Genomic DNA, 19,973 nt, shown 5'->3' on the forward strand with positions numbered 1-19,973 from the left:
GTAATTAGATCCTTAATCTCATTTCACCAAAATGACCTTAATGTTGTAATGATCAAATCAATTGGTCATAAGCCCTAATTGGACCATTAGATTAAAAGTTATCATCAAATCAAGTTTTAATAGCCGACATGCACTATCACAAATTGAGTACGACTATATGTGATTATGAACAATTGATTCCAATTGGTTATAATTATAATCAATTTGAGATTAATGATGTGTTATAATTTGATTAGCTAGGGCTACATTTTATGGTAAGGTTGCACACGCTTAATTAATTAGATAGTCAAACATTAATTATTCAATGAGTAATTTGTGCAATTATCTTTTAATTAGGGTAAATTTGGAACTAATTAAGTCTGAAATGGGAGTGATTGTTTTTTTTTTTTTTTTTAATTTTTATAACTATTAAACCAATTGACAATTTTTTTTTTTTTTTTTTTTTGTTTAAAGATGATTATTAGACTAACTCATATATTTGGATCTCGAGTAATCAAAGACTACCATCAAGAGCACATGTACTCCACTTAATATATATATATATATAGAATTTTAACTTAAAGTGTCCATTCCATAATGATTGCTCCTTATCAGTTAGTGGCGGAATTTGAACCCCAAATAATTTTAACCTAAACTATCCACTTTATAATGATTGCTTGTTAGAGCATTAGTAGCAAGGTTGCTAAATTGACTAAAAAGTCAATTTAGCAACCAATCCCCTTAAAACAGCTTCTACAACAAAGAAGCTAAAGATAAAGTATATGAGTTTTGATAGCAGCCCATTATAGCTAAAACTCAAAATAAAAAATAATATTTTAATGTAGAGTGTTAAAAAAAAAGTATTTTAATGTATTGATGGTTGTAGTTGTTGTTTATTGTGTTAGATATATTATTATTATTTATTTTTGTACCATGTTAGATATATTATTTTATTGTATTGTTTATATTATTTTAATGTGTTGGATGTTAATATAATTAAAGCTTTTACTGTGTATTATTGTTGACACTTCATTTTGCAACCTGCATTTAACCTCACATGGAGGGTAAAAGGGTAATTTCACCTTGGAAATATGCATCTTGATTCTGGTCCTTAGATCCTTAATCTCATTTCACCAAAATAATCTTAACGTTGTAATGATCAAATCGACTAGTCATAAGCCCTAATCAAAACATCAGATTAAAAGTTATCATCAAATCAAGTTTTAATAGCCGAGATGTATTATCACAAATTGAGTACGACTATATGTGATTATGATCAATTGATTTCAATTGGTTATAATTATAATCAATTTAAGATTAATGACGTGTCATAATTTGATTGGCTAGGGCTACATTTTATGGTAAGGTTGCACACACTTAATTAATTAGATAGTCAAACATTAATTATTCAATGAGTAATTTGTGCCATTATCTTTTAATTAGGGTAAATTTGGAACTAATTAAGTCTGAAATGGGAGTGATTGGAGCCTATTAAAGTTAATTGGAAACTAATTTGGGACTTATTAATGTTAATTGTGTTGAAATTATTTTCTAACAAATGATCTCTGCTCACCATTTCGTTAATATCTCTCAGAATATTTTGAGTACAAAAAGTAGACAATTCCGATTAGAATTGAAAAATTTATGATTTTTTGAATTTGGCTCTACAAGCCTGTTACGTGAAAACCGAATTTTGCTTTCTCCTTACTCTCACTAATTTCTAAATTTAATGCACCCGATTTCCCCAAAGGCTAAAATAAGGTCTAGGTTCATGATTCTTTATCAACTCTCATTAAATGACCTTCTATTCATATTTTCTCCACTACTACTATATAAACCCCTCCTCTTCTCCATTCCAAAGTACACAAAAACTCTTTCTCTTCTCATTTCTTGAGTTCTAGTGAAATAGAGCAATCTTGTCATATCTGAATCTTCTTGAGATTTAAGGTATTGAGTGAGACTCAGTCTCTCTCTCATAGTTCTTTTTTCTCCTCCACCCTTAGAACTTCTACCAAGAGCCTCCTCTTTCTCCGTATGGATCTTGCATGCAAGTATAATCTCTATCCTTAACTCATTTTTCATATTGCTATAATGTTAATTTAAGATTAGAGCATGCTAGTGTTTATTTAAATTCCTTAAATATGTTTGAATGTTCTTAAATGTTCTTGATTGTTCATCACATGTTCATGCATAACACTAGTTTTAATCTTAAATCCACATGAAAAATATGTTTGTTTAATGATTCTTTCAAATTCTTGAATCTAGGATATCACCATTCATACACATTCACTAGAATTATTATTTTTTTAATTCAAATGAAATGCTTAATAAATTGAATTAGAGACTATCACATGCATACTCATTCAATTCAACATTTAAATTGATTGATAACATATTGGATGATGTAATATGAATGTTGGCCACTATAGTCTAGAAGACTGTATTCACCGGGCAAGGTGGGTGCCTAACCCCTTCCCACCTTGTAATATAACCTTTGAGCTTTTTCAAATTCTAGATTGTAACTAGGGGTCCGTTTGGTTTGTGTAAAATATTTTCCAGAAAATAAATATTTTTCGGAAATGCTATTTTCGGGAAAGGAAAATGTATTCAGTTTGTTTGGTTGCATTTCAAAAAATACTTTGAAAAATATTTTCTGGTGTTTGGTTGTATTCTTAAAAATACTATAGAAAACACATTTTCTACTTTTTGCTCACATTTTCTCTGCTTCCAAACAAATATTAATATCATTTCTCAGTCCACAAACACAAAAGAAACAAAACACAAAGAAAAAAAAATCATCAAATCCGGTCAAAATCATCAAATCTGATGCAATCTTAGTGCGATCCTGGGGTGCGATTGCACCAAGATCGCCTGAGAGTGAGAGATAGATCAGATCAACGGAGGACGGCGATGATCTTAGTGTGATCTCGGTGCGATCCTGTGGTGCGATCTCAGTGCGATCAGTGCGATCCTAGGATGAGGGACGGTTCCACAAAGGACGAGGACAAGGGATGGGTAAGCAGAGTGGCTTGCATGCGACGGCGGGGCTATGTGTCGAGGGGTGGTTCTGGGCATCACCGGCGAGGATGTGCTTGGGTTCTTCAGGTGGAGTGTGCTTGCGTTCTTCAGGTGTTCTTCGGGTGTGTATTTTCCGGAAATACATTGAAGGTAAAATAAGAAGGGAAATAGTTTTACGGGGCGAGAGGGGTTATTTTCCAGTCAATTTCCGTTTGACCGAATTTTCTGGAGCTACCAAACACACAACTTTCTGTAAAACCATTTCCTGAAAGCGTTTTCACCTGAAACAAACGAAGTCTAGGAAACAAAGTTATGTACTTTATCTTTGATTGTATCCAAGACTAAAGTCATGTAATTTTCTACGATCAATGTAAATTCAATTTCAAATAAATAAAACGATGAATTTTTTAATTTTGGTGTTCTTATTTATTTCAATAATTAAATAAGTAATGATTCCATTGTAAAACCTTTAACTTAAAGGAGAAAATATAATTAGTTAAATTTTCATTTTAAAAGGTAATAACACAACTCCATCCATTCACATGAATTTAGCTCAACACTATAAAAAAAGACCGTAAATATAATTATAAAGTAATTTATTAAAATAAATAAAGTAGTATTTAAGTGGCTAAAAGCTAAATTTTTTAATGGTCAATGTGAATATGCTCTTGCCGACCAGCGGTTTGGCTAGCTGATTGAGTTTGAACCCAAAAGCGTACTCCAGTCTCCACCTGACTCTCGTATAACATACGCGAATTGTGATACCTCTTGGTCCCAGACATCTAAATATAGTAAAAGTGTGAAACCAAGAATTTCACCAATAGCTTCTCAAAAAAAAAAAAAAAAATTTCACCAATAAAAAAAAAAAGTGTGAAACCAAGAAAGCACTACAAAAAGTCCTAAAAAACTCCAAACCCACGAACCCGCATCTTTTCATCACTCGCTACTCTCTTTTCCCTCACTCTCTCTCTCTCTCTCTTTTAGTCCAAAATTTGTAACCACATCAACAACAACAACAACCATGGGAGTGAGCAACAACATAACAGCAATACTGAACTTCATAGCCTTCCTAGCCTCCATCCCCATCATAGCCTCAGGCATATGGCTAGCTTCAAAGCCAGACAACGAGTGCACCCACTACTTCCGATGGCCTGTGGTCATCCTTGGCTTTCTCATCCTCCTCGTCTCTCTGGCTGGCTTTGTCGGTGCTTACTGGAACAAGCAGGGTCTCTTGGCTTTTTACCTCATATGCATGGCCATTCTCATCGCTCTCCTCCTTATCCTCCTTGTCTTCGCGTTCACTGTCACGCGCCCAGATGGCTCCTATTCTGTGCCTGGTAGAGGCTACAAGGAGTACAGGATTGATGGGTTCTCACAGTGGCTCAGGGACCATGTAACCAATTCAGATAATTGGGGTAAGATTAGGTCCTGTTTGGCTGAGTCTAATGTTTGTGCTAGGCTTACCCAGAATTACATCACTTCTGATCAGTTCTTCTCTGCTAATATCTCTCCTCTTCAGGCAAGTCTTTCACTACTTTACTCTCTCAATACAAGTTTTTAGAGTAAATGGATCAATTATTTGAAAACGACACTAAATTTAAAAGGGTCTACATGGGGTAATATTTTAGGCAATTTACTTTTTAGGCATGGGTGTTATTGGCTTTTAAGACTTTTTTGGTGGAAAAAGATGTATACTTTTTTTCATTAGTTTAATTTGGTGATTAGGTTAAGAATTTTGTAAGGTGTATATGATAGATGGGAAATTTTAATTTGCCGTTGGTTTACGGAGAAAGTGGAAAACAATAGCTACATTGTGTATTGTATAAGATTGAATGTCAATTTGGTGCATCCAAACTAGACTTTAAGGTTTTACACTTCACTAAATGCCACCGCTGCGCCGTTGTGTCAGTGGCTTATCATTGACGACTTTTTGGTCCCAAAGATAGTGTATAATTTCTTAAGCTTCTGTAGCCCATGAACAATTCTTACCTTGACTTGCAGGTTGAGACGTACGTTTCTGTTGCTTAGTCGCTAGACCATTGGTTTTTTTTTTTTTTTTTTTTTTTTTTTTTTTTTTTTTTTTGGGGGTCAAAAAAACATGTATTAAATCTACAATATTGTTATGGGATCAAGTATTAAAATGCCAAAATTAATTGGTGTCTTAATCTGAAAATAAAAAATTATTATTATGAAGTGAACATAGGATAAAATTCTATCATATATATATATATATATAATTTTTTCTTTTTGATAATAGCAATAATATATAACTTATAGTTTTGTAGACACCTACTAAGATATAAATTTTTAACACTTTTTTACTTCTTTTTTTTCACAAAGTTCAAATGACAATGTCATGTTTAATGCATAATAAAAATGTTATGATTCACATGAAAATAATGTTATACGAATTACAAATTCTCACTTTAGTAAATTGCGAAAAAAAAATGTAAAAAAGTTTATATTCCTTAAATTTAAGGTTCGATTCATCATACATTCGAGATTTAAATTTTTTATTTTTTATAGAAAATTTGAGATTTATAAGACGAAGAGATATTTTCATATTATAATGGGAGAGATTTCTATATTATAAGGAATATATATATATATATATATGCAGGTTGTAGCTTCAGTTGGGATAATTATCAGTTTATCACCTGTTTTGGATATGTACAGACAGTGCCGTCTTGTGCCGGTCACTTGCCAAGATTAACTTACGGCTGATTTTAACGTTATTTGCAATTCTGAAATCTGAACATGGTGGTTTAATTTACGATTGTAATTCATGATGAAATTGAAGTGGGTGCACGAATTCAGTTGAGTAGGACACGACGAGAGGTTGAAACTTCAAATCATAGTCCAGTTTTACCTTATAATAAAGAGTTCATTTGGACCCACTAAGAAGTTAATTTTATAGCTAAGTAGTAGGCCACGAAATTCATGCTTACCTTACCCTACTAAGTACTAGGGAATCAATGCGGTCCATGCCTGAGTGCTGGACTATTTTTTATCTATGCAAGCTCTAGATCAGCGTGACATAAGAATGAGTTAGAAGTAAGAGTGTTGCTTCAGAGTTCAAACATTATAAATTTTACTACATAAATTTTATATGTTATCAATCACCAAAATAAAAGAAGAAAAGGTGCTGTTGAAATGACACCAATAACGTTGTTCGATTTGTAAACCTTTTATAATAAAACATCCCAGGCTGTGTGGGGTCTTCCCTATGCTCTAATGGAAGGAACTTGTTCCCATCAGTGTTTGTGCCAAGAGTGAGGTACCTTCCAAAGCTATTATTATGAGAAATTATGAAATATAGACCTGAATAAAGTAATATAACCAACTTAGAATGATTGAGTCATGGTTTTGTCTTTATTGCAGAAGATAAAAGAGATGGTTATGGTTGCCAGCTTTTGCTTATATACTGACATTTTTTTGTGGGGGCGTTTATCCTTTTTGCCTTTTGTTGTTTCTCTATTGTTTTTATTATCATTGTATTTTTCTTGAACAATAAGTTTTAGTTCTTTTGTTGTTACAGTCAGGATGTTGTAAACCTCCAACAGCTTGTGGGTTCAATTATGTGAACCCAACATTGTGGGTAAACCCAGTGAACCAATTGGCTGACCCAGACTGCCTTTTGTGGAGCAATGACCAGAGCTTACTGTGCTATAATTGTAACTCCTGCAAGGCTGGTCTGTTGGGGAACTTGAGAAAAGAATGGAGGAAAGTCAATGTGATTCTTATTGTGGCAGTGGTGGTGCTCATATGGGTCTATGTCATTGCCTGCAGTGCCTTCAAGAATGCCCAAACTGAGGACCTTTTCCGCCGCTACAAACAGGGTTGGGTTTGATCTTGGTCCCAAACACATTCCCACTTGTCATAGGCGTTGGTATTGGTATTGGTTTGTGTTCTTTTCTTATCCTTTGATGAAAAGTGTCTTTTTCAGTTTTCACCACCAGTGTATATATTCCTCTGTTGTTTTCTATCTAGAATGAAACAGATAGTGAAAAGCAAGTTGGGAAAAAAGAGTTTGCAAATCCTGAATAGTGACTATTTTATGTAATTTTCTGTTAAAAATGAGAATAGAATCCCAATAATTAGCTTTCCGTGAGTGTAAGATTCTTCTATTTTCAGTGGAGGTGGTTGCTTCTTAGATAAAGTTCATTACTTTCAAGCTTCAATAATTAACACTTAATTGCAGACATCATCACATGCAAGAGCACTCACATCAATTAAGCCTTTTAATATGTGTATGCTTATGTAAAAGGCACCGACATCACCAACTGGGAAGGAGATAATAAGCGCTTTCCAATGTTTCAAGATCTCCCATTCATATTTCTTATATATGATTATCTCCTTCCCGGTTGGTGATGTCGGTGCCTTTTGATATAAGAAACTGTCAGTGAGGTTGGTAGTGTAAACATGTTTTGTGTAGGGCTTAGGAAACAGGCATTTTTTTTTTTAGTGTTTCAAGATCTTGAACTACTATTAATCTATTCATGATTACAGAGCAAGAAACAAGAAATTAGCACCGACTACACACTGCATGTCCATCAATCATAATTGACTATTCTAGCGTGTTGTTTGTAAAATTGGGTGTGTTCCATATTTTATTCATTACCGGGTAGCATCTTTGAAATCAAGGCTGTTGTTTTTAAAAGAAGTATTTTATACTACCAATACCAAATTATATGTTCAGATGGCACTCCAGTCCAGAAAAAAAGAAAACGATGGTAGTAATAATCAAGTAATTTAACAGCCATCAACATCAAACAACTTCCCCCATAATAGAATTATATATTGCAACCAAAAATGCCCCTTAAGCTTATTTAGACTGCAGATTAGAATATATAAAATATCGCTCTTCTCCCCCCTTCAACGTATTTTCAGCTCTATTACAAAAAGTGGAACCATCGCCATTAAATTACATGCATGTTACAAAGAAATTATTCCCAGAATTATGCTACTAAATTACTAATTAGAAGACAGAGAACCACAAATCCTCAAATTAGTTTTCACCTAAGCCGTGGATACCTTTCTAGAGTATACGATGTACATAGGATCGGAGCGTCCGGGATTAGGAGAGATATCCACAGCCTGCAGACAAATGCAACATAGTTAGTGGCTTACCCTATATATGGGGGCTCACGAAGGGATATATGCTGAGTGTTTATGAGCACAAGCTAGCACAGCATTTCTATAGAAGAACCAGAGGTAAGTAAAGTTATGGAGGAAGAAGTCTGGAAAGAGAATAACGTGACAGTGGTTACTGCCAAGTGACTAGTTGTCCTCAAAATTAACTGATCAACAGGTGAGCAATATGATGCATTTATCTGAGAACATTTTTATGGCTATTCTATAATTGCCACTTGCTTTAGAGAGGACCAAAAAGAAAATGTAGAACTCAGATGTTAATTACCTGGGGAGGTTCAAATCCTCCAGCATAATGGAAATATGATCCAACAATCAAAACATGATCAGCATCACCAGTTGACGTCCATATTGAAATTGCTTTTGTAAAAAAGCAACGGTTGGAAAAGCTGGTTTATAATCAATATCAAGAAGTTAGAAATGGCTGAATAGAATGCAGACATGCAAGATAAGAAAAGAAAGATGGGCTTTGAATAGGGAGCAAATGTGCATGACAGAGCTTTGTTTGTTTTGGTGCAAAATGAAATAGGAAAAGATTTTTGCGCATGCTGACATATCAGGCCATAAATCATTTGAGTATGTAGAATTATACCAAGTTATATTGTTAAAATTTCCATGACTTCATTAAAACAGTTAGTTTTATCAGATAACAACAATTGTAGTTAGTCTTACTTTTAACTTAATTGAAAATGGACAAAATTTTACCTCATTATGGCCAGTCCACCTGGCTTAAGAACCCGGCGCATCTCCTTGAAAATATCTAAAGGCTTTGTTAGATAATCAACACTGACCTGCCAGTTGTAAAGAATTCAGACACCAGAGCATGTTAAAACATTATTTCTTTAACAGCACACTTAATAAGGAGTTATTTGGACAGATCTCGCACATAAAATAAACTTTAAGACGGAAACCTTAGCACAGATTGGATGGGGAGCAAATTTCTAAGTAGAGAACAATCACAGCACAAGTTTCCCACCACAGGTTCTAGGAGAACAAAAACATAAAACATGAACTCCCACTGTTCCCTTCAAATTTCCCTTCTCCGCCAAAAAAGGAAAAAAAGTTCTGTGAATTATGTAATTTAGATGCTTGAAAATAAAAAAGGCCTTAAGTTGTCATTAAGATGAATCGCTCTAACCTCTGCTTCAGCAGACTGCAGTGAAATTATACAAAAATAATGGTACGTGATAAATTCCCAGCTAAAGCAAATTATACGAGTTCATATCTAAAAAGTTGTCATTTAAGGCCAATCACAGTGCTTTTAGTCAGCTGATTGACAAATGGGGTGGGAAATTTCATCAATAAACACACATGAATAAATTCCAGCAAGACAAGTTTTTGAAATTATGCACATAAAGATATTACTCTATTTTTCAATCTTACATGGTAGCTGCAAATTCATTACACAATGAAATCATTGTAGTCTATAGTTCTCATAGAACTAGAGACCATTTCTGTTGTAAATATCCCCAACAGTTTTCAGATCTAGTGAGGCTAGCCACTCCTTTAAGATCATAACCAATTGAAGCCTAAGCTTTAACAAGAATTTATAAATAAAAAAACTTGGTTAAGTGCAGACATACTACTATTCCAAAGAAAATTTTCAAAATTTAAATGCTAAACATGCACTGCTTGCACTTGTTACTGAAAAGGAGGATAAATAATGTGTGAGAGAGGAAAATTTTGTACATACCGCATTAGTAATTACATCAAAGGAATTATCTTCAAAAGGGATTTTAGGGTTCAGATTTAAGTCTTGCACAGCATACTCAGTCAGAACCTGCAGAGTCAGTAGTTTGAATTAGATGTGTCTAGGTTCATAAGTACCATTTCCACATAAGCAAATATGATATGCACACAAACCACAATCTAAAATTTTTTTTGGTGGAAAAAATTTAATATTTAAGACCTCTTACTGTTAGTCCACACATACATGTGTACACTATATTTTATATTATTACATATGATATGTTACCCATGAATGCATGCTGTTGATTGATTTTCTGCAGATCATAACTATTTCACTGGTGCCTCTTTAGAGGGCTAGGGTTCTCTTGTTGAGTTTTACACAAGATATTACTATATGGGAATTAGCTTAAATTTCGATAAATCTCACTTACCAATTACATTCAAGCAGTGGGACCCTCATTGAGAGTAAATATTCATGTATAACTGCACTTATCAAATTCAGCCTTAAAAAGGGGCACAAAGTTCTAACTTTGGATTTTTTAATATAGGTCAGTCATCAAAAAACATCACCACCAATGGTTAGCAAAATGATATAACAAAAAAAGCATGATCTCACCGGATTCAGCTTCAGCTCTTCTTCATTCATGCCTAATCCAACTATCCGATCTTGCTTGTATCCTGCTGGAAAATGGCTGACCTAAATATAAGGTTGATAATGAGGTTATGACAACATAAATATGTGACATAAAAAGACCTAAAGATTAAGAAATTTCTTACCCAACTGCTACACATATCCAAGATGCTTACTCCTGGAGTGTTGCTAGGAGGAAAGACCTCTGAGTAATACTTGGTCAGTGCAGCAATGGCAGGATCATCAATATGTGTTACCAAGCGTGGGGTTTCGTAGAACAATGAATCTGGTGACCTACAGAAAATAATTGTAATGCTTCAGAGATACACGATTTAATCCTAGTACTGAACCTGAGCAATACAGCACTGGAATTTCAGTTTGATTGTAGCTTCTTTAGAAACCAAAAACCAACCCTAACAGTTTCTCCAGATTCCAATTTCTTATTATATGGCTTTTTTAACAAAATGAAATTGCAGAATACTATTTCACACTACCAGGTCTACATCAGGGATTGAAAATTATGGTTAATATAAGCTGCTATAGATTGTCAAGGAAATGAAGTCATTTCAGGCATTAAACACAGAACACTCAAAAGCACAAAGCAAATTCAAAACCCTAAGAAATAAACAGTACTGAGAACAGAAATTGATGCCAATAAAAAATTTAGTTTAGAGCCTTTACTCATCAAAGCGCTGGAAGTCCTCCTCTTTGAAGGGGAACTGCTCTGGCCATTCCGCATTCTTCAATATCTTTGAGAGGAAATAAAATGTAGATTGTTGGCAATGTCATCAAGTATGAAAAAGAACAATAAAATTCAAGCAACAATTTAAACAATTCAGAGCCTAGTGCATTATCCTTTAGCAATGGCCTTGGAAGTTGGAACCCTGAATTGGCACTATGTAAATTTAATTTGCAGAATAGAATCCAAGTATTTCAGATAACCACTATACAATTGGTTTGATAAAAACAATGATATCCACTGCACAATTTTTTATTTCATGTTTGGAATTCTTGTCTGCACTAATGTCTATCCCCATTTTTTCAGCATGAATCGATCACAATGATTCTAAAACGAAAAGACCAAACACTAAAATATCTAAATTAATAATCAATGAACCAAATTCATCAATGCACCACCCATTAAATTAATTTTTTTCTTTATATTACCATCCACCAATTCTCGAAAATAACCAAATAATACCAGCCCAGAAGCTAAACAAATGCAATTAATCAAATTCCCAGAAACCAAACCAAGAAACATGGATTACTCTTTGAAAATTCAAGTCTATCACAGTATTTCATCAGAATAGCACCAACCAGTCTTCAAAATTGAACATGCAAGAAAACCCAGAAACCAAACCAACATTCAAGTAAATGAATGGTGAAAGATTTACCTCTTCAACAGCACCCTTTTGCCTAGCAAAGGCAATGAAAGAATTCCCTCCAACACCAACAGAACCACCAGCCATGCTCATATACTGAGTCCAAAATGAAACCCCAAGTCCCAATATCAAGCGCCGAGGGGCTCTGCCTCCTCCTCCTCCACTTGTCCACTGTTTCAGTGCTTTTGATAGACTAGGATGTACAGAACCAATGGCACAAGTGACTGAGTAAGAAGATGAACAAGGATACACGCCACCAGCTAGAACCACTGGCAGCCTGTGATGTATTCTGAGTCCAATACGATTGGCCATATCTGACCTTCACTGGGACATGTTAGTATGTTACTATTCAACTTTTGCTTACGTACGTGTGGTTACATTAGATGAACGTTGGAACATCTGTACGATGAGTATGTACAGTGTTTGGTCATGGCTTGGAATTTTTTGATCACATACTAGTGATGGACATGCAGTTACGTGGCTATGTTCAATCTCAATTGTCTTTTATGGATTTCTTAGCCCAAAAATTATGTCTTTTATATGGATGATGGATCATTGGAATTGTCTTATATGGATTTCTTAGCCCAAAAAAAAAAAAGGTCTTATATGGATCATGGGAATAGAATTTTCGTTGTAACTTGTTACTTGTTAGATCACCTAACCGAAAGGTTGATCATAAATTTGGAGAATTTGCTTCTACACGGAAACTAAACTTTTGACTTTGAGAACTAATATTGGACTGGGAAGAAAAAAAATGAAAAAAAATGAAGTCTAAGCACATATGGCACGAAAGAAAATTCGATTTGATTTTGATAATCCGTGGGCCAAAAAAAAAAAAGTCTAATATGGATGAAGGGAATAGAAATTTCCTCCAAATTATTTTATTTAAAAAAAAAATAGTCTAAATCAGAGGCAAAACTTCTTTGACGGACCAAGTCATTAATTAAGTAACAATTTAATTTAAGTAGTTATTTACAATTGTCTAAACCTACAATAAATAATTGACATTTTCAAAGTGAATGTGGATGGGACAATCTCTAAAGATAGGTCATAGGTTATGAATGCCGGAGAAAGAGAAATCATGGCAGCAAAAGGAGGACTCCAAATTGTAAAAGAGTTGGGTCTCCCAAAAAAACAAAAAATTTTGGAGACAAGGCTCCTTATTGGTGATGATGGATGCTTTTACTAAGGCAAAAGCAAAGTTGTAATGCATTTGGAACCATAATTGAAAACGAGCGTTAAAAGAGAATTTATCAAATGTGAGTGAGTTCATGAAAAGAATTTGTAAAGAAATAGTTCAAACGTTAGCAGTGGGCCAGTGGCACAGGAGGCCGGTCACAAAAATAGAAAATTCGAAACCTCATAAGCAAGCCCATGTGTAGGCCACAAATAAAATATAGAAAAACAAAAATAACTGATTGATCTTACTGTATTTGCTCAAAATTTCATCCTAATTACTTCAAACCATGAAAAATATTCTGACTTCATTAAATGCTAATTAGCGAGATTACTCAAATTTAGTAAGTTCTTTAATGGGTCGTTTTCCCTAAAAATGCATAGAAAAGCTGGTTTGGCTAATCCGATAGATTATCCAAATTGGATTGTTATAAAAACCCAAAAAAGGCAATAACTTAAGGCTGCCATCCTTCTAAAAACCCAGCAACCAAGAACTCCCAATAAGATGAATATTAGACATGTTCCTGACCTATTAAAGCATTGTCCCAAAGTCATGCATTAATCAAATTTTATCTATCTTACCAACCACATTCATTCCTTTAACTTAAGCCCAATTTTCTAATGGTCTATTTGGGATCCGCTTATTTTGCTGAAATTGAAAATTTTTTGTTGAAAGTACTATATATAAAAGTAAAAATTAGCTGAAATAATACAGTACGACCAATGAATAGTACTAAAAAGTGCAGTGAACCCATAAATAATAGTAAAAATAAGTTGGCAAAAATTATTTTTGCCAAACACACACTAATTGTAAGAAGCAGACTTCCAAATTAAGTTACTCTTTTGTGTGTGTGGTAGCACGAATAAGTCTCTTTCTCCTTCATCTTCTTTTTTTCCCCCTCAATGTATTATGATTTTAATATAGCAAGGGTTATTTTTTTCAGTTGATGTCATCCCTTTTGTGAGCAAGTGTATTTGAGAGGTTCTTCATGAAGTATCACTAGCCTCCATTTTTTGTATTGGAGTGAGTAGTGGGCTTGTCTCTTTTAGATTTTTGAGCCTGCATTGATAGGCCCAAAATTCCCTTTACTTGCCATCTCAAATCAACTTTTATTTATTTATTTATTTACTATTTTAATAAGGCATCTCAAATCAACCTTGACAATGATTTAATGTCTCATGTGATTAAAATATGTATAAATAGACTTTTTAAATCAATACATAATGGATTAGAATATATTCCACTTTAGAGGAAAACTTTGATTAATCATGAGTATTAATAAAAACTTGTAGCATTAGAAATCACTAGTCCCCTTGTTAGTGTATGGCTATAATTGGTGATCACAATATAATGTGATGCACTTATATGCGCGCACACACACAATAAACTCCATTTGGTAGATGTTGTTGCTTCACAGGCATAACAATATTTTTTGGGTAGAAGAGATGTATACTTTGGATAGAATATATATTTTCACCAATGGATATGTCTAGTATTTATAAATAGGACTCTCACTTGGTTTGGACACAATATTTTCTTTGAAGGCATATTGTTTTGCATATGTGATCACCACTCTAACAAGATTGTCATCCACATTAGGGACCCTCCACCCATCTCCCCTTTCTTTTTAACATAGAAAGATATTGTTGTACTAAGTTTAAAATGATACCAAACCTAAAAAAAAAAATCACTAGTACTACCTATCAAATAGAAACAAAATCACACTACAACAAAAGGGGCTATCCTAACATTTGCAAAACCATTAGGATAGGCTCAAAAAGCGCTGGAATAGGCCCAAAGTCGCCGGACCTATACCAGCACTCTTCAAAAGCACCGGGATAGGTCTTGGCACTTTTCAGACCTTGTTTTGGCCTTTTACTTTGTATTAGGATAATCCTTACCAACTAGGGGTGTGCGCGGTTCGGTCGGCTCGGTTTTTTCTCAAAATTGTTACCTAACTAGGGATCAGTTTTCTCATAATTAAAACCGATTCATACCGATTAGGGTCGGTTTTCCGACCTATAGCGGTGTGATTTGATCTACTCGGTTTAATCAATTTGGTTAGTTTGGAACATTAAAAATTCTATTTTTTTTTAATAAAAAAAAAAAAAAAATCCTTTCAACCTATTCAGTATTCAATGGGACTAAAGTAACAATGTAACACTACAAAGTCCAAACAAGTGCTGAAAAATTGATAATAAAAAAAACATTTTACTAAAAAAAATGATAAATATTACTAAGTTTATTGTTTATAGTTTATAGCTTCTATTTTTTCTATTTTATAGCTTCTATTGTTAAATATTTTAAATGTAGCATTAATAATGATTCATCTTTTCTTTTCTTTTCTTTTTTAAGTATAAATAAATATTAATATATATTATACACCATTATACCTACACAGTGGTGGGAAAATAGAGTAATTTCTCAGTCTGATACTTGGATTTTTCTTTTGTCATTAAATCTAGACATGTGTGGGGTCATAAAAGTTGAAACATTAAAAGACTAAAACTTTAAAAGAGTACTAATCTCTCTAGAAGACAATAGAAACTAGAAATTACAAGAGTAATAAAAGACTAGACCAGTGCACTACAAAACGAAGAAGAACCAGTGCAAAACGAAGAAGAGAAGAAGAAGAGGAAGAAGAAGAAGAACGGCGACATGCAACATTGGAGACCATTAATGGGTTTTTTTTTTTTTTTTTTTAAAGACAAAATCTTGGTAAAACGACGCCATATCCAAAGTTTCAAACATCTGAAACAAGGGTTGGTTTGGCGAGGCAAGGCTTTGGTTTCGAATTTTTGCTACTCCGATTACTGCACCACACTGGAGTTGGAACGTTTGTCGGCATTGACTCCGTCGATCGATTGCAGTGGCAGTGTGGGAAGGTCGGCGCCGATCAGTCTTGTCTGCTTCGGTACTGGTTTGCACAGCCCTATTACCAACAGCTTTGAAGACCTGTACCGACAGATTTCAGGGCCTATACCGACGCTTTTTAATATAAAAAAAAGCACCGGTATAGGTCTATCTATACCAACAGTTTTATAACCGCCCTTATAGGGTATTTATGAAAATATGAATACAACCTATACCAACGCTTTTAAAAGTGCTGGCATAGGCAGTACCTATTCCAGCGTTTTCGAAAGCGCTGGTGTAGGTCTTCAATGGATATAATAACAAGGCCTATACTAGCGTTTTTAAACCACCACAATAGGTTCTGCCTGTACCAGCGCTGTGAGAACCACCAGTATAGGGCATAACAGCCTTGCCTATGCCCATACCCTATTCCAGTGGTTTTTAAAGCGCCGCAGTAGGGCCTTTTTTTAAAAAAAAAAATTTATAGCACCTGTAATGTACCTACAATACATATTTTATAGCAACTGTAATGAACTACAATTCATATTTTCCAATAGCAAATACAATTACCACATTAAGCCAACAAACTAAAAATATTTAATTACACCATATCAATAATTACATCCCAAATGTCTAGAATGTTATACACAAAATAATACATCCCAAGTGTCTAGAATGTTATGAACAAATTAATACATTCTACACAACTATGTAGAATGTCCTGCACAAAAGAATACATTCTAACTATGTAGAATGTCATGCACAAAATAATACATTCCAATTGTCTAGAATGTTATATTAAAGTTTCCAACTATGATGTGTGTATATATCAAAGTTTGAAATTTTATTATAAATATCAAAATGTCACAATAACTACTCCAAAATAGGGCCCAAAGTATCGCCTTATGCGTATCATCATATGATAAGCGTTGAGTACCGGGAGACTAGATATCCACTGCAGAATCACCGTCCCCATCCTACAAATTAAGAAACATACACTGGATTAATGTACTAAACAACAAAGTGAGTAGCTGAATGACACAATATCACTAGTATTACTACCAAGTGCGACATTAGCAATTAAAACATTGGTCATATTCAACTGGTATATGGAACAATAATAATTTTGTGTCACTTATATAATACTTGTAAATTTTGAGATACTGCTAGTTTTTCTGAATATAAATTTATAATTTTGAGTTGATATATCTACATGGATATACAATGAAAAAAACATTGCTTAGGTGACATGATGTGACTACCACTAATTGTAAGGTCAACGTCAAAGCTAAAATACAAAAAGAGAAAAGGTTTCACTTGTGTTATCGGAGTTTCTACTGGTGTTGATGCATAATTGGACACTCTTAAGGAAAGGGTTATTAATGTGTAAAATTTTGAATCTTGTGGTAGTGGAAGTTGAATTAGATGCTAAAGTTGTGTATGGTTGGATAACTAAGGAGTATAATTGTAGTTTACTTTATGGTTCTCTTATATTGGATTGCAGGACCCTAATCTTTCAAATTTATCAAGTGTAGATGAGTCACTATTTTGGTGAAGCGAACAAGTGTATTGACGCTTTGACAGAAAGAGCCCCAACTCTTGATCAAGACATTGTGTTTTTTAATAGTCTGTCTGTGAACTTATATATGCTTTTGTTTTATGACAACCGAGGTCTGTATTAAGAGAGGCGTTGTCCTCTGAATTATGTAGGCTTTGATTCTATTTGTTAATGCTATCCTGGTATTAACCCAAAAAAAAACCATGGAATGGTTGTTTGTCACTTTCTTGCATGATAAAAACTTTGAAGTTTGAAGCATGCTTTAAATAAAATGCATGTGAACATAATTTACCTGACCACAGCTTGATTTTTACCCTTTAGACAAAAATTAAAAAAGAAAAAGACTGCTTGTTTGTCTAATTAGTAATTCTAGAGGCGAGACTATTTTAAACTTTCTTGCATGATGTGAATAAAATGCATGTAAACATAGTTTTTCTTTCCAAAGTTTGATTTTTACTTTTGAGATATGATAAAGAATCACATCGAAAAAAGCTAATGCTTTTCTTGGGATGGTAATGATGATGATATATTCTCTCTTCGTCAAAAGAGGCAATATCCAAGGTTGTTATCCTTTGTAAACGTAACGAAAAGCTTTTGCTATTATACACGGAATTTTAACATGACCAATTCAAATTGTATAATCGAAATTTCTTGGTCAATCTTTCTCTAGTCTAAGCCATTGCCAATTCAAACTGCTAGTCTAAATATCCTGATCAAATTCTCTTAAAACCATTGGTTTAATCACACTTTCTAACAAAAATTGGCTGGTTATTCTCATTGAAAAAAGGCTATGATGATTATTTGGTTGGGAACTCTGGTTCTATATGAGAAACACACATATACTTGATGTGTTTTGATCAAGTGGGCCTTTACATGCTTGAGAAATATGCTATATACCTATATGTTATATATGGGTTTTACTAACGTATGCTCTTAGGGTATACATTAGTAAATTATTTTAGAAAGCTTTTTATGAAGAAAAAAAAAAGACTATCTTTTTTTAATAGTTTTTTCAATTTTTCATAATTTTTTTTTAAAAATGAATGATTAATGTATGCCATAAAGGCATACATCAACCGACACTATATATATATATATATATATATACACACATATATAGCAGAAGATACTTTCTTACTGTCAGAGCCCTAGAGAGTGGATGACAGGGGAAAAAACCAAAATTACAGGGACCCAGTCTTAACGTATGCCCGGCCCAATGTTTTGTAATTTGTGACCTTTCACCAAATTCAATTCGGTGTTCATGAACCATGACTACCATTGAATTTGATCAGGCTCATCCCATATATATGTATATAAACAGTTTTTGAAATTAGATGTAGAATCTATATAGGTGCATAAACAACAAAATGTGAGTAAACTAACTTGGTTGTCATAGATAGGTAGGTAAAGCTTAGGGGCCCCCATGGAAGAGCAATGTAGGGTGGACAATTGAGTTCTCTCAAATCTAGTGACAAAAAAGAAATTGTAACATCTCTGATTAGAAAGGGTATGAAAACAAATATTTTAACAGAATAATGAATGGGGATAAAATGCTTGCAAGCTTGCAGCAACTACAAGTACAATAAAAAATAAAAATTGCCAAGTGAATGTGAATCCAATGCCATTATTATCAGCTGGCATAGGCATATGTTTTTTAGTTAGGTTGCATGTGGGGAAAGAAGTCTTCTTTATCATTTCTTTCATGGATCATTTAAAGCAATGTTAAACCTGCCACAGAAAGAGACTTACTTGGGACACTACTCACTAGCCTATCCAAAAAAAGTATGCCAAAATGTATCGTTATCATTGCTCTTAACAAAGTGCTAAAAGCAAAATGTAAAGTGTAAAGTGCAAACGCCTCTGTGTCACTTACTACTTATTTTTCATATCAAACACCACTTTCTGAAATAAACAAAGTAAAAAAATAATTGTGCAAACAGATAAGGGGTGTGTGGATTGAACTTAGATCAATCAAGTAGGAAACAATTTCTTAAGGGCAGCTTTGGCAACCTGAGAACCTAATAAATATTTTGGGAAATTTAAATGTGATTTGGTCATTTTACACTTCCCTAAAATTCACTAAAAACATAAATTTAACAGCAATCCTATCATCTTATGTTACTGGGAAAAAAAAATCATATCACATTTAAATTTATATTTTTAGTGAATTTTAGGGGTGTGTGATTTTTATATTTTCATACTCCCAGTCCAACGATGATGGAAAATTATTTTCAAGAAAAGGCTTAAGATACTGTACTTGTTTGGTTGTATTTGATATGGAAGTTGACCTGACCTTTGCATCCTATCAATAATTTACATGCAAAAGAAAAAGCAAAAGGTGGTGGTGGATCACTGGATCCCCTTTCTAATTTTGTTATTAAAAAAATTTTAATTACTATTTTGAGTTACTTTTATGCTATTTCTCAATCAAGTTAGCTTGTCATATTTTCAACGTGAAAGGTTATGCTTCCACTCAACAAAATATGTGACAAAAACAATAATTTTTATTTTTGTGATAATGACAAAAATCATAAT

The 19,973-nt window shown here is 33.6% G+C and overlaps 2 protein-coding genes across 2 annotated transcripts; one reads left to right on the forward strand and one right to left on the reverse strand.

Annotated features, from left to right (window-relative positions):
• Nucleotides 1-3,852: 3,852 nt before the first annotated feature.
• On the forward strand, nt 3,853-7,103 carry LOC111997341 (tetraspanin-2). The gene is made up of 2 exons (XM_065781927.1): nt 3,853-4,520; nt 6,540-7,103. Exons 1-2 carry the CDS (start codon nt 4,019-4,021, stop codon nt 6,845-6,847), a joined length of 810 nt encoding a protein of 269 aa, XP_065637999.1. The 5' UTR covers nt 3,853-4,018; the 3' UTR covers nt 6,848-7,103.
• Nucleotides 7,104-7,765: 662 nt separating this feature from the next.
• LOC111997344 (uncharacterized) lies at nt 7,766-12,419 on the reverse strand. Its single transcript, XM_024029422.2, has 8 exons — nt 11,863-12,419; nt 11,150-11,217; nt 10,615-10,762; nt 10,454-10,534; nt 9,842-9,928; nt 8,854-8,939; nt 8,417-8,537; nt 7,766-8,094 (listed from the first exon to the last, which is right to left on the reverse strand). The coding sequence occupies exons 1-8, from the start codon at nt 12,160-12,162 to the stop codon at nt 8,017-8,019; spliced, it is 969 nt and encodes a 322-aa protein (XP_023885190.1). The 5' UTR covers nt 12,163-12,419; the 3' UTR covers nt 7,766-8,016.
• Nucleotides 12,420-19,973: the final 7,554 nt, after the last annotated feature.

This window comes from Quercus suber, unplaced genomic scaffold (genome assembly GCF_002906115.3).
Source record: "Quercus suber isolate HL8 unplaced genomic scaffold, Cork oak 2.0 scaffold_283, whole genome shotgun sequence".
Taxonomy (NCBI): domain Eukaryota; kingdom Viridiplantae; phylum Streptophyta; class Magnoliopsida; order Fagales; family Fagaceae; genus Quercus; species Quercus suber.

What these genes read in the sequence shown, in the direction of transcription:
- LOC111997341 (XM_065781927.1), top strand. Translation starts at nt 4,019, where the DNA reads ATGGGAGTGAGCAACAACATAACAGCAATACTGAACTTCATAGCCTTC. An exon ending in TATCTCTCCTCTTCAGGCAA is followed by an intron (nt 4,521 to 6,539) that starts GTCTTTCACTAC and finishes TGTTACAGTCAG; the next exon opens with GATGTTGTAAACCTCCAACA.
- LOC111997344 (XM_024029422.2), bottom strand. Translation starts at nt 12,162, where the DNA reads ATGGCCAATCGTATTGGACTCAGAATACATCACAGGCTGCCAGTGGTT. An exon ending in GACTTCCAGCGCTTTGATGA is followed by an intron (nt 10,763 to 11,149) that starts GTAAAGGCTCTA and finishes TATTTTCTGTAG; the next exon opens with GTCACCAGATTCATTGTTCT. An exon ending in GAGGATTTGAACCTCCCCAG is followed by an intron (nt 8,095 to 8,416) that starts GTAATTAACATC and finishes ATTTGTCTGCAG; the next exon opens with GCTGTGGATATCTCTCCTAA.